The sequence below is a fragment of the Hyperolius riggenbachi genome, chromosome 3 (genome assembly GCF_040937935.1).
Source record: "Hyperolius riggenbachi isolate aHypRig1 chromosome 3, aHypRig1.pri, whole genome shotgun sequence".
In the NCBI taxonomy this organism is placed as follows: domain Eukaryota; kingdom Metazoa; phylum Chordata; class Amphibia; order Anura; family Hyperoliidae; genus Hyperolius; species Hyperolius riggenbachi.
Window position 1 is genome coordinate 352,187,923 of NC_090648.1, and position 15,334 is coordinate 352,203,256.

The following is a 15,334-nucleotide window of genomic DNA, read 5'->3' on the forward strand; positions in this document are numbered from 1 at the left end:
CGCAACGCAATAGTGGAAACGGGCCCCTATGTTGCATAGCAAGGCAGTTAAGACATATCTTCATTTATGAAAGTGATTTGCATTACACACTTGATGGCAATTGAGCTTACATTTTTATTTTTAGGTCCACCCTTTGGTTATTTTCATTGTTTGCGGTTTGTGAATTTTTTTTTTCTCTGTAGATTGGGGTTCCGGCTAGCAGAACCTTTTAATGTCATACTTGATGTGACCAGTTTTGCAGTTGGAGGAGCTTTAGGTTTCTGTTAGTTGCAAGGCAAATTTTATTATGCTTTGAAGACCTTTGCTGAGAGATTATAAAAGCAACCACTAGTAGCCTCATTCAAAAGGATAACAATTCTACAAAAAAAATGACCAGTACAACACACACTCAGAGAATTTTTGTTTTAGGATGACCGCTTTCAGAGTCTCAGCATATGCATAAATCCAAACTTTTTTTCTTTTTCTGCACATTGCATAACCTGCCTACACATCAAGGCATTTGTCGCCCAGCAGGGATCGGTACTCGATCCTTGTGCGACTGTACTGCATTGGCACTGCACAGATGTCACTATGTTGCTGTGGAGGACAATGAATGGCATACGTCATGCAGCTCTGTACACACTGGTTTCTTTAAAATTCTCAGGCAAGGCAGTCTTCATTGTCCACCATGGCAGAGTTCAAACCAGCATGTGTATATAGCTCTAGCTGCAGAGGTTGTAAAGCTGCTTAGTTTCCCATGGATCCTCAACATAAAAAGTATGCAAGGAGTGAATATCATTTCTTTGCAGTGGTGTGTATGTGAAGGAGGGAGCCCACTTTCTTAAAATTTTTGCCTGGTTTTAATCCCTATATACTAGAAATATAATGCATTTATATTTTAATGGTACATTAACATCAGCGCGGTGGAATCTGGCAAAAGGCTGTGTTCGCAGTGGTGTTGTCAGACAATATAATTGCATTCCTAGTGTTTCAATTATCAGTGTCCTGATCTTATCTGAAATGGGAAGTTTCTTTTCTTTGCATTTTGAGTTAAAATTGCTACTGTAGCTAAAAAAAAAACCTTCTCACTATCCTGTTGGCACTGCACAGTTCCAGTACAGTTCAGCAAAGGCACATGGCGAGGTAAAAATAAAAATGAAAAATTAGGAGACTTATAGGGACCTATTTTAGACAAAAAAGTAGTTTACAGATATATTTGGGGCACTAAATCGTTTAAGGCAATGTTACATTTGTGGATGGGACTTCTACATTCTTCCTTTTCAGCCCCAGAGTATGCTACAAGCGGTTAAAAACACTTTTCTGTAGTAAAAAGTTCACACCTTGCTACCCATGCTTCTTATAAGCCATGAGATAATGGCTTTCTATAATTTGTAGTATCTTTTTCTGATTCTCAGGATTGCCTCTATTTTATGTGCAATTTATATATGGAGAACAAAGCTTGCTGGGTAACAGTGTTTTTATAATAGGAGCTGCTGAAATCCACTGCATGCAGTTTCTGGACTTTGACATAACAAAGGTATATTTCCAGTTTTTCAACTTTTGTGTTGCAGTGTGCCTTGGGGTATATTGAAAAAGAGCACTTTTCTGTTGAAGTGCATGGGGCTAATTTACGTGGGAAATATAGTGAGGTGGTTTATACAAAAATAGACTGATTTGTGTTATGTTCTTCGAGCTTTGAGACAATTCATAGGAATGTTATTTACAGCCTTAGGCCTGGTATACACCATGAATTTTTCACTTAAAATCATACTTACTATTAAGAAAATGATCAAATCTGGGGGGGGGGGGGAGTACATCCTACTGATTGGCAGTGTCCGATCCCAAGCTCAATCGAAAAAGTAGATTGGACATATTGGAAAAACTGGCTATTCTATGTGTATGTCCTTTGTCTATTTGATTTTGATTGATTAAAGGGACTCCGAGCAGTACAGAAACTATGGAAAGATGCATATAATTTTAAAGCTATCTTTCTCCTCTTTCCAATGATATATAAACCGCCGCCCTACGCCTTTTAGTTTTCGCTATTTTCGCGATTAAAATTGCCGCGGCCGCGATTTCAGTCGCGAAAATAAAGAAAACTAAAAGGCGTAGAGCGACGGTTTAGGTGTCGCCAGAAAGAGGAGAAAGAGAGCTTTAAAATGGTATCCATCTTTCCATGGTTACATTGTATTACACAGGCCGACTTTTTCTGCTGAATGGAGCTGCTGACACTGGGGAAAGTGTCGTCCTGTGTAATACAAGTAACTATGGAAAGATGGATATCATTTTAAAGCTCTCTTTCTCCTCTTTCTGGCGACACCTAAACCATCGCTCTACGCCTTTAGTTTTCTTTATTTTCGCGATTGAAATCACAGCTGCGGCAATTTCAATCGCGAAAATAGCGAAAACTAAAAGGCGTAGTGCGGCGGTTTATATATCATTGGAAAGAGGAGAAAGAGAGCTTTAAAATGATATGCATCTTTCCATAGTTTCTGCACTGCTCGGAGTCCCTTTAACCAATCAGAGAAATGGTAGAAAATCGAATTGGAATAATAAAAAAAAAAAAAAAAATCACGTGTGTACACTAACTTTTGTCTATAGCCAGCGCTGCGTAATATGTTGGTGCTTTATAAATACAATAAATATATCCGATTGATATCATATCTGCATATTGATTTGATCACTTGCTTAATAGGATCTGAAGTAAAAATTGCAAGGTGTGTGCCAGGCTTTGGTAATTATAATTGAAATCTACGACTTGGTTGGGAGTGGTTATCACTGCCAGGGTGTAGATTTCAATCATCCTCAACGCATGCTGCTGACTCTTGCTGTTCTGCCGCTACCCAGCCGAAACCACGCATATGTGGTAGTCCGCATCTGATCCAAGTCAGACTTCACAGCAGTGTTGCCAACTCATCCCTTTAAATACGGACGCTTATGAATTATACATGTCTTGTGGCTAGTTATATGCAGTTTAGGCACTAATTATGTGTGAGAAGCACCAGAACCCATATAACTTAATGTGTCCGTATTTAAAGGGATGAGTTGGCAACACTGCTTTACAGGGCGGACAATGGCACAACTAAAAAACGGTGCGTTGGGTAGGAAGCTGACAGACAACAGGAGGCTGGAGGAAGCCCAAGGTAAGTAAAAATCCTTTCCTCCAGTTCATCTCCGTTTAATTTCAGGTACACTTTAAGCTGCAAAGATCCAGACTAAGAAAACCAGATTGGTCTCTTCTGCATCAAATGTTTGTGTGTGGTTTCTTGGGTTTGGTTGGAATACGGCAAAGCACAAAATTGTCTACTAGTTCATTGGACTTAATGTTTTGTGAGCTTTTACGTGAATGAGGGTCTGGAGCGGTCTACTTAGTGTCATTTTTGTTCAGCAGCTGTACTAATAACCTTTGACAGGACTGGACAACCAGGTATCCCGGGCTCCTCAGAAATGTCAACTGGTGCTTGCTTTTTGATATTTTTGTTAAAGCGGATCCGAGATGAAAAACTAACTATAACAAGTAACTTGTCTATATATCTTATCTAAAGTTTAGATGATTTACACAGCAAATCTAGCTGCAAACAGTTTTAATAGAATGATTATTTATTCCTGTGATACAATGACAGCAGCCATGTTGTTTGTAAACATTACACAGAGGCAGGCTTATCTGTATCTTGAGCCATCAGCCCAATTCCCTCTCCTCCTCCCTCCTCCCCTCTGCCTCTGAAATCAATGGCTAGTAACACCTGCCCCTCCTCCTGCCCAGACTGAGCTCCCATGAGCCCTTGCTACTGGCAAGGCTCTCTGAAAACCTGTGGGTGTGGCTTTTTTAGTTTATAGGCAATTAAAACAAAAACAAAAAGTATTTGGCTTGAGGAATGCCCTATAAACAATGGGAAAGGAACACAATTATGCAATGTGTAAAAGTTCGTCTCGGAACCACTTTAATGGTGCTGGCTTTATAAACTTGCCTTCCAGTTGTTGGCTCTTGTGCTCAGTGACCGTATAGGTAGAGAGTTTGGAAGGCGGTCCTGTTTATTCTTCTAACTATGCCAGGTGCCTGGCTGTTCTGTTGATCCTGTGCCTGAGAACTTTTCAGCCACTGGTGCAGAACAAATATGCAGATCAGTATAGAACAGTAAATGCAAGACGGAGCACCAGTCCTTGCTATTAGGATTTATATAAGATGAATCAGTACAGGCATACCAGATAGGACAATAGCCTAAGATACTGGCCTGAGGGCCTGTTTCCAGTATCGCGAATTCGCATGCGTTTGCTGCATGCGAATTCGCATAGCCAATACAAGTGAATGGGATGGTTTCCACTTGTCAGGATTCCTTTGCGTTTTTCTGTGCAGAAAAAAATCTGCACGGCAGAGCCATCAGAATTCGCATACCGCTATGCGAGTCGCATACAATCTAATAGGGAATTCGCATGCGGCTTTGGTATGCGAATTTGCATACAATTTCGCATGGAATCAATGGAAAAGCACACAGGCACTGCCATGGTTAAGTTCGCATACATCATCATCCATGCGAAATTGTATGCGAATTCGCATGAAAATTTGCATTTAACCGCATGGGAGTTTCGCATCCTCATCCAAATTTTTACCGCGGCGATTCCCACAGCACAACGGGCCCTTAGTATGCCTGTTCTGATTCATCTTTAACCTATTTTAGTTCCTGGACGTAGAAACTACGTCCAGGAACCATGTGCGCTCCCACGGCCGATCGCGCGTGTGAATGCGCGCTCCCGGCCCGCGGTTCGTTAGCCAGGCAATCAGTGAACCGGCCGTTCCCAGCCACAATAGCACCCCCTATGCGCCTATAGCGGCCTTCTTGCCGCAATAGTCGCATAGGGAGTGCTATTGTGGCTGGGAATGCGAACAATCACTCGCGTTCCCATGCCTGTCGGCCAGTAACGGCGAAACTGGAAGTCGTCGCCGACTGGTCCAGGAGCATCGGACCGGAGCTGCGAGGGCACCGATCAGCTGCAGGGGGCTGAGGGACGCCCCAGGTGAGTTAAACTCATTTTTTTGGCCAGACTTAAGTATCCCTTTAAGGAGGTAGGTATATGTCCAGATTATGGACGTAAGCATATATGGCCATAAGAGGGAAGATTTTAACCCAAAGGGGCAATTGAGACTTGGCTTGGGTCGGAGGAACATGAGCAATCTTGGCTGCAAGGTAATAGTTATACAAATTTGGATAACCTGGCCCTCCTACAAATCTAGGAAGCTGCATGCACCTGAGTTATTCTTCGGTGTTATTGGACCGTATGAATCTGGTCATTTGCTGAAGCTGGACTAGGGCAGGCTTGGGGACTGAAACAGGAAGTTTTAAGTAGATAAAATCTTAGGGGGGGATGGTCATACAGACAGCGTGGACCAGCCCAGAAAGCTAGATGGAAATTTCGACCCAAGATCTCAGCAGGGAGAGGAGAGATGCAATCATAGGATTATAATTGGTAGCAAAACGTCTCAGCCGGATTTCTGGTAAGCTTGACTCCAAGATGCTTAACATATTTGAGCTGAATTTTAAATCAGAAATTGGAAGATGGGGTATCAGTCACAGGCTTTGGCAGATTAGATGGGAGTACTTCTTATTTGGTATATTAGGGGAAAGGCCAGAAACTTTCTTAAAATCATCTAGAACAGGGGTAGGGAACCTTGGCTCTCCAGCTGTTAAGGAACTACAAGTCCCACAATGCATTGCAGGAGTCTGACTACCACAGTCATGATTAATAAAGGCAAATGCATGCTGGGATTTGTAGTTTTATCACAGCTGGAGAGCCAAGGTTCCCTACCCCTGATCTAGAAGACTTAGTAGTTTGGGAACAGAAACTAAAGAATTTGTGATGGTAAAGACCAGATCTTCAAAAAGGGAAATTTTATAAGTAGTTGGGCCAATTTTGTAGCCTTGTTAGTTGGGCCAAGAAATGGACTGTATAGGCGAGGGGTTCCATACAGAGGGCAAAGATAGCTGGAGAAAGGGGACTCTTTACATTATTTGAGCAGGTAGGAGCGATTGATTGCCTTCATTGCTCTGTCCGTTGTAGGGCTCTACTCTGTTCATGGAAGCAGTGTTGCATAAATTAGATGACTGATATTGGTGATATAGTGATCATTTACCTGTCCATATAGTTAATTTGCATTCTGGACCAGAAGGCATATTTCACATAGCAGCATAGTCTCCTCCATGAGAAGGGATTGAGCCATACTACAAGAAACCGAAAGTCTTTGCATTGGCCATTGGTGCAGGGACTGGAACAGGTGTGACTGTGTGCAAAGTATACAATTATGAAGCTGAATCCGACTTTGTCCTATAACTGATTTTTTTTTTTGTTTTTTTTGTTTTTTTCACAAATATGAAGCTTAGACTGCTGGCTCTGTAAAATCTGGGCACTCAGTAAAATGATGGAATGTTAGATGTTTAGCTTAGAAGCCGGGTAAGAAAAAATAAATTACTCTTTTGCAGTGAACTTTAAAACCATGCAGATATGCCACATTATATGTACAGCTTTCACTAGAGGAAAACTTTCACATCAGATTTAATGCACAGATATCCAGCTTTCCATTGCTAAACCTCTTTGTAGAAAGAAATGGCTGATCAAGAGATTTCTTCCTTATTACAGTAGCAGTCTTCCGTATCACAGTACGCTAATATCAATTCAGAAAGCCTTACTACACAATTTTGTAACCACAATAATTCACCACCATGACTCAGAATATTAAAGTCATGTATTTTACTGCTTTTATTATGCACTTGCAGGTCTGTAAATTAACACCATAGAGAAGTACAACGTTAAAATTCCAATTTTTTGTTTTCGTGACTATGTAAGTTACTTGAACGCTGTGACTACATCTGTATTCAAGGCTTTTCTTGGACAATTCGTTTATCAAAACTACATATTGGGCAGCAATGCTACCTGTTTAAATGCTGCCCAGCTGAAATGCATTAAAGATACTTCATCAATAGTTGCAGTTCTCTTCCTTCTGCCAGTCAGAATGTAAAATCTTGCTTTGCTTTCTTTCTAACAGGTGTCTCTGTCGCATACGTCCTGCAAGTCCCAGTCCTGTGGTATTGGGTCACACTCCTCATCCTCCTCCTCGTCCTCATCTTCCTCCTCTTCCTCCACATCATCGTCCTCCTCCTCTTCATCATCTTGCCATGGAAACTCTGGGGACTGGGACCCCAGCTCCTTCTTGTCGGCCCACAAGCTATCTGGCCTCTGGAACTCGCAGCACTCTAATGGAAGCATTGGAGGATCTTCTGCGGGTAAGTGAGCACTCTAAAAGGTAGAAGCAGAACAGATTAAGTCCCAGTACAAACCGAGCGGTTTTTTACGCGATCCGCGGGCCACATCTGCCTGTCAAACCGAGCGGTTAATGTTGGTTTGAGGATTGTAGCAAACGTGCCTCCTGCTGCACGCTTGCGGTTTGCAGAAGCGTTTCTGCCTCAATGTAAAGGATAGGAAAAACGTAAACCACTCTGAAAAAAGGCTACTTCAGAGCGGTTTGCCAGGCATTTTTGTTACAGAAGCTGTTCAGTAACAGCTTTTACTGTAACAATTTGTGTAATCTGCTACACAAAAACGCAGCCAAAACCGCTAGGCATGTTTAGAAATCCGCTCTAAACATGCCTAGAATCGCTCTGAAATCTGCTCCCTAAACTGCTAGCGGTTTTGGTATGCACTGGGTCAAAGTTCTTTTTGCGTTTTTGTTTTTTTTTTAAACTGGAATTGTTCACAAGAATGAGGCTAAGTTCTCAGTGGTAGTTGCATTGTGTTCCCTGTAACAGCGGGATACTTTGTGTTTTCAGTGAAATCTATACATGTAGAGAGATACAGTGCTGCTCATAATTATTCATACCCCTGGCAAATTTTGGCTTGGTTACCTTTATTTAACCAGCAAGTCAATTTTTGACGGGAAATTACATAGGTGTCTCCCAAAAGATAAGACAATGTACAAGAGACATTATTGTGGAAAGAAAATCTCAGCTTTTATTTACATTTGAGCAAAAAGTGTCCAGTCCAAAATTATTCATACCCTTCACAAACTGTCACAGTATGTGGGCAAATCCAACGTTCTATACCATTCCAAATAGTCCAAGCTTGTTCTAAAGCAACCCAATTACCCTGATTAATTGGGAACAGCTGTTTTAAACAACTCAACAGGTGAAAAACAGCAGCTCTCTGCAATTGGTTTGTGGACAGTTATGGCTGAGACAAAGGAGCTCAGTGAGGACCTGCAGCTGCACATTGTGGCTGTTCATAAGTCAGGAAAGGGCTACAAGGCCATTTCTAAATGTTTTCAAGTTCCAGTGGCTACAGTGCAAAGTATTATTAAAAAATACAAGATGTTCCGCACTGAAGAAAATCTCAGAGGATGTGGTCGGAAGCCAAAAGTGACACCTGCGCTGGCCAGGAGGATAGTGAGAGAGGTGAAAAGGAATCCAGGGATCACCACCAAGGCCATCCCAGTGAATCTGGGCTCTGCTGTTGGCAATGTCTCAAGGCCGACAATCCAACGGACACTGGGTTCCACGGATGCAGACCAAGGTGGACGCCATTTCTCCAGGTAAGGCACACAAAAGCTTGCTTGGCCTTTGCAAATGCTCATCTGGACAAAAACGACTTCTGGTCTTCTGTGTTCTGGTTAGATGAAACAAAAATTGAATTGTTTGGTCACAATGTTTCCTTCATTTGGTGTAAAAAAAAAAAAAAAAAAATTAAAAAAGCCTTCAACCCAAAGAACACCATCCCCACTGTCAAACATGGGATGGAACTTAATGCTTTGAAGGTGCTTTTCAGCCTGTGGACCAGGGAACCTAATCACAGTAAACGGCACCATAAAAAAAGAGCAATACATGAGGATTCTTAACATCAGGCAGTCTGCAGAGAAACTTGGCCTTGGGCACTAGTGGACATTTCAGCATCACAATGACCCAAAACACATAGCAAAAGGGGTGAAGAAATGGTTAGCTGACAACAGCGTTAACATTTTGGAGTGGCCCAGCCAGAGTCCTGACTTGAATCCAATTGAGAATATGTGGAGGAAGATAAAGATCATTCATTGTTAAAGATGAATGGGCAAAAATACCGGCGGAAACATGCAAAAACCTGGTCTGCAATTATAGGAAGTGTTTGATTGCTATAATAGCCAATAAAGATTTTCTATTGATTGAGAAGGATATGTAAAATTTTGGACTGGACACTTTTTTTGCTCAAATGTAAATAAAAGCTGAGAATTTTTTTTCCACAATGCCTCTTATACATTATATTTTGGGAGACATCTGTCATTTCCCATCAAAACATTACTTGCTGGTTGAATAAATAACTTTAAGTCAAAATTTACCAGGGGTATGAATAATTATGGGCAGCACTGTAGATGTATAGAGATGTCAAAGCTAATCCAATAATGTGCTAGGCCCTTTACACTTGTTGACAAGAGTGTCTGGAGAAGTAGTGGGTGATAGACTGTGTCAAAGACAGAGGAAAGGTCAAGGAGTAGAAGTACAGTAAACGAGCCTTTTAGGTTTTTGCAATGAGATAGTTTGCAACTTTGAGGACTGTTTTAGTGGAATGGTGAGATTGAAAGCCAGACTGGAAGGGGGTCTAACAAGGACAAGAAGTCAGTTGTGAATAGATTTCGTTCCAGCAGTTTAGAAACCAAGGGGAAGTGTGAGACTGGATGATAGAACGGGCTACAAGGTCCAAAGAAGGTTTTTTGATTAGTGGTGTTAGGATTGCTTTTTAAATGAGAAAGATGCCAGTTGAGATGGAGAGGTTGAAAATAGTGGTTAGAGCAGGGATGAAGCAAGAAGAGCGCTAAAGTATAAGAGAAGAGGGAATAGGGTCCAGAGCACTGGTAGTGAGATCAGCTTTAGAGAATTGAAGAAAAGCGCTGTTGGTTAAAGCAGTGAAAGCCTAAGGGCTGGTTCACACAGATGCTTGGCGGGCGTTTACCCCTGGCATCCGGGACTCATTGTTAAGCGCTCCCATTCAAGTGCATGGGAGGGTTTGTGCTGGACTTTTACTGGCGTTTGCATGAATGCAGCGTTGCAATCCTGTTTTTTTTTTATTATTATTTTTTCCACTCCTGTTTGAGGCAACCCTGGATGCTACATCATTTTGAAGTTATTCTGTATTGTAGTGTGCTTTTTCTCCACTGTCGCCACTCTGCAATGTTTTTCCAGTTTTTATTGGGTTCGTTCAGGGGGGTGAAGAGTAGACCCTTTTTTTACCCTGTATGTACCTAGTAAGAAAATCTCTTTTTCAGTATATTCTAGAATTATCCTTTATTACTATGGTTCGAAATGTCCTGCCAAATAAGACATTCAGCCTGACTAGGGTGGATCAGTTTTGATTTCTGCATCACCTAGGAATTTCCAGCTCAGTGGGGCTTACAATCTAATCCTTACCATAGTCTTGTGTCCATCATAGTTAACTGTACATTCCATTTTGTGCAGGTGAAAAAGGCAGTGGCCTTCCAGGGTCTCCAGAACGTGGTAGCAAGACATCAAAACTGTCTGGTTTGAAGGTGTGTCCATACAGTCCATCTGGAACCAGCACAGGAACACTCCCTACCTCACTTAACTTCTGTAAATCTCCAAAACAGTTCAAAAGCATGTGCCATAGGCCATCATCCCCAGGTTAGTAAACACTTAATTTTGTATGTTCTAAAATATGCCTTGAGTGCCCTTTTTTTACGGCACACATTAACTTGTTTCCTAGCAGACTCATTCAAAAATATGTAGGACCTACTTATTTGGACCTCTTGGGGTAAGTATAAACTGGTACTAAATGAGTTATGATGAAGCTGCCTTGTAAATGTACAACCATACGACCTAACATCCCAAACCGGAACAAGAGTTGCAGCAAGAATGAAGTAATATGGTAATGGAATGACACCTCAACTGTTCTGGAGTGCAAGCATTGCGGAACATAATGGCCTCAATTCACTAAGCTTATCTCCTGTCTTTAAGAAGGTTTCTAGAGTTATCACCATGGTGATGAGGCATGTAGTATTCAGGAAACCTTTTACCTCAGGCAAACCTAAAATTAACGCTTCTGTCTTTAAGTTAACTCTTCAATCCTTAAAATAACTCCAGAATTCTAAAGTTAAAGACAGGGTGTTAATTAACTGCGTGTGAAAATAACTACAGAGTAGGTAACTTAAAGAGACTCCTGTACTGTGAATATCTTACATAAACGTACCAGCCTGTTGTCTTCTCCTAGCCCCCTCTGTCATTTTCGCCGCTCCCGCTGCTTTCCTGGCGATAAAATCACTTTTGTTTTTTGTAAACAATGAAGATAGCCGTCAAACAGGAAATACATCAGAGCAGGTGCTTGTTTGCAGAAGCTCCCCTCAAATGTGACTTGATTGCTGTAATGTTACTCCCACATGTTTCCTTAGCTACTTGTCTGAGCTCTGCACTGATCTCTCTGCACTCACAGCTGTTTGAAATGTCTCAGCTCCAAGAGCCTTGCAGAGACGCTGGCTGTGAGCAGAGACTGTGACTCATACACACACAGGAGAGCCTGCAGGGGGTGTGCATAACTTCTCCCTATCACAGCAGAGAGAGTGCATTCCTCTGTCTCGACAAGGCTTGACAAGAAAAGATTAGATCTATTACAGAGACTGTGCAACTAGAAACGGCTGCAATAATCCAGACCACATTAGAACAGGTATAGGAACTTATAGGATAGAAGAAATAAGGCTGAAAATTTTGTTAGTTTCTAACTACAGAGGCGGTAACGTAAGGAATGAAGAGATAAGATAACTCACTGTGCAGAGGCAAGTTTACTCTTGCCTCATCTCCAGCATGATCTTAGTGAATTGAGGCCAATGTCCCCACTTGATGTGCTTCGTATACACAGTAGCAATCGTTGAACAAGAAACAAGCAACTCTGTGCACAATCGAGAACAATCTGTGGTGTAATTTTATACCTATGTGAACAGTATAACACGGCAAAGAATACACAGAACATTTAGAACCTGCTCTTTTGGCAGGTGAAAAGTGCTTCAGCCACTTATCATTAGGGAGCTTTGCGCAAAGACTCCTTTCTGTTTTACAAACTGGCTTGATCCAGGGTTAGAACCCTGGTCAAAGGCTCAAACCCTACATAAAGGGCAGCAGTCTAGTGGACCCCTAGATAGTGTACTAGTTAAATGTCCATCAACCTCTCTTCACAAAATGTGCATGGTGAAGCAGTGTGTCTAGCACAAGGGCCATTTCATGTCAACTGACACTTGGTCATGTTGGGTCTCTGAGAAGGTAAGGAGGGTCAGAGGCAGATTCATGTGCTCCCTCAGTCTGTCGCTTTTCTTCTCCCTCGTCACCAGGGAAAATAAAAAACGTGGCTCTGTTTCTATAGTTAAGCAACTGAAGGGTAGGTATATTAGGTTGTATATGCACAGAAAAACAAATTGCAAGGGGGAATTGTTACCCTTGATAGACTTGTTGTGCAGCATCAAAACCACGGTCTACTGAAACAAAGACAAAAACCAAATGCATAATCCAGTGTATCTGATAAAAGGCTGTGGTAGCATGAAGGTGAGCTAGTGTGAAGCATAAAAATAGAGGATAAACCTAAATCTATAAAATTTAAAATGGAGGGAAACTAGATCAAATAGTAGAAGAACTTGGGTTTAAGTATATCCAATAGGAAAGCAGGGAGGTTGTGCCAGGACAGGCTAACCATCATCCATTTCAGTAAATGAAGAATTCAAGATGCAAATGACAGGAATACAGATGTCCCCACCTGTGCTATATACTCTGCTACAAATATACATACATATGCTACAAAAATGAGGCTAAAGAAACAAGTCTTGGACAGTCAGATTTTCAGATTATAATTGGCCACGATTTCTAACACTGTAAAACTGAGTCACACAAACAGGGCAGTCTTTCCTTCCATGCGATCACTGCATGAAGAGTAGAATGGAAGTGCTCTGAAACCAGGCTGCACCTGTGAACCCATTGCAGCAAAGCAAACCTGAAATGGAAATATTTTTTTCAATAAGCTTTAATTTCACAAAATTTGTGTAGTGCCAGGATGTCTAAGCAAATGTACTACTTTTTGTGGAATAGCCTTTTAACGGTGTGAAAAAAATCAGTTGTGATCCGTTAGGGCTTGTTCACACTGTGAGCGTGTTCGATTATTTAAGTGCTGGCGATTTTAAAAATCGCTTTAAAAGTGCTTGTGCAATGTTGCTCTGTGAGTCTTCTCACATGAGCGATGAGCTTTCTTTTCAATCGCAAACGCGGCTCCTGCACCATTTCCTGAGCGTTTGCGCTTCAATATATAGTATAGTGAAACCGCAAAGTGCTTGAAAAAGTGCTTTGTATAGCGATTTCCCCAGCGCTTTTAAGAATAAATTGTATTTATTCTGTTCCAGGTCAAAGAGTTCACTTCCTGAGTGTCATCAGGGAAAAATTGTCACACAAAAGCACTTTGAAAATTGCTTAGAAAAGCGCTTAAATCGAAAAGCGCAGGGAAATGTGCTAGCAATTGCGCTGGCGCTTTACAATGTAGACAAGGCCCCAAAGCTGAAAGGACAACTGACTAGCAAGGTAATGTCAATGTTTCCCTACGGCTCAAGTGGGTGATATTACAGTTTAAGTGTTCTGACCAGGAAGCTGTTATGGGCTAATGGCCTTTTTCAAAATGATGAAAGGAGAATTCCATTGATCAGTGGAGAAACAGGATGCAGGAGAGGAGAGACTAACTACACGGGAGGCAAGTATGGCCAGTTTGTTTTGACTTATAACTTTCAGTTCAGGTTTGTTTTAAAGGAGTTATCAGCCACATTAATAAAAATGAGGTTTACTCACCTGGGTCTCTCTCCAGACCCATGCAGCTGACTCTCCCACGCCCTCCGCTCCCTGCCGCTGTCCCGGTCTCCATGCTCGTTATTCAGGCCGACCGCGGGGTCGGCCTTACTGCGGCTGCGCGAAGCGCCGCTGTCAAACGCGGCCAACTGGGCCATGACGAACTGCGCAGGCGCAGTAAGGCTGACCCTGCAGTCGGCCTGAATACCGAGCCCAGAGACCGGGGGAACGGCGGGGAGTGGAGTGGTCGGCGTGGGACAGTCGCCTGCAAGGGGCTGGAGAGAGCCCCAGGTGAGTAAACCTAATTTTCATTAATTTGGCTGATAACTAGGTGCATACTTGTTTCGGTGGTTTTTTTTTTTTTTTTTGCTGGTTGCAGACTTGCCATGTTAACCTAAAGCCTCACCCATAATTTGCGTGGTTCATTAAAGCAACATAGCTTCTGTGCTGTAATGACTGTAAAATTCTTCATGAACTTCCTTGCTGATGAAATTCAGTTGACTGCTAGGCTGAGTTTAATGAGCTTATTTAGAAAGCAGGTGCAAAGTACAGTTATTTATAGCTAGGTAAGACTTCTTTTTATTACAGTTAAATCAATGAATGGAAGACTCCAGGCATGAAGTTGTCAAATTCATAACTGGTCCTTCTACAGCCCATGTGCATATTGGAAATGGCTATCTTATGTAAAAAGTTAGTGGGCTAAAACCTGAATCAGACGTATGAATAAGGGTCATAGTGACTGTTGTATTCACTTCCTTGCTGTCTTGCATCCTGTCTGAGGTGTGCATTTTGAATTTGGATTTAGGTTTGTTGCCGTGGGCTACTTGCACATTTCATGCTTGCACTATTAAGCTTATATCAGAACAGATGCTGCCAGTGTTCTGTTGTCACACTTGTGCTGGTCCTGAGCACACACCTTTACCATTTACTTCAGTTGTCACACATTTCCCTAGATCACATGTGTCGAACTTCAGGCCTGGAGGGCCAGATCCATGCCAGTGTTTAGGATGGACTGAGGAGAGGAATGTGTTCAACCTGATGGACCACACCTTTCCTGATTCAGACCCATCAATTCATTTGAGCTGTATCAAAAATGTGTGAGGATCTTGGCCCTCTTAGGACCAGTTTGACATGCCTGCCCTAGATAATAATGTGCAGAAAAGAGATAACCTGCTGTGTAAACCACAGTTCACTTTCATTCTGGTAAATGCTGTAAATGTGTACTTGGATTCAGCATTCCTCTGAGAATGTGGGAGATCGATTATTGGAATTCCCCAAACCAAGCTACAGTATTGTCCACCTCTCCCTGCTGCCATCATCTAGTGCCGTCTGGTTCTGCTGCTATTCAGTTTGATTCCAGAGTGAGACTGACTGTGACTGCAGGAGGGCCAATGTGCATGCTGTGGGGAGCAGCTGAACTGAGGAGCTCCCAGAGGCTGGAACCTTGAGGTAGTGATGCAGTACCCCTACAGGACTCATTACTGCACACCTTTATGGGGGGAAATCCATTGGTGGTGGGACTA

At 42.1% G+C, this 15,334-nt stretch overlaps 1 protein-coding gene across 4 annotated transcripts in view; it reads left to right on the top strand.

Annotated features, from left to right (window-relative positions):
- LOC137563952 (protein FAM193B-like) overlaps window positions 1-15,334 on the top strand; it is a 61,847-nt gene that overhangs the window by 18,463 nt on the left and 28,050 nt on the right. For 3 of the 4 annotated variants that reach the window (XM_068277076.1, XM_068277077.1, XM_068277078.1), the window contains 2 exons: window positions 7,016-7,253; window positions 10,446-10,628. In XM_068277076.1, coding sequence (XP_068133177.1) covers window positions 7,016-7,253; window positions 10,446-10,628 — 421 coding nt within the window. Of the gene's footprint in view, window positions 1-1,497; window positions 1,517-7,015; window positions 7,254-10,445; window positions 10,629-15,334 lie in introns of those variants that run through there. The other variant, XM_068277080.1, reaches the window with a different exon arrangement.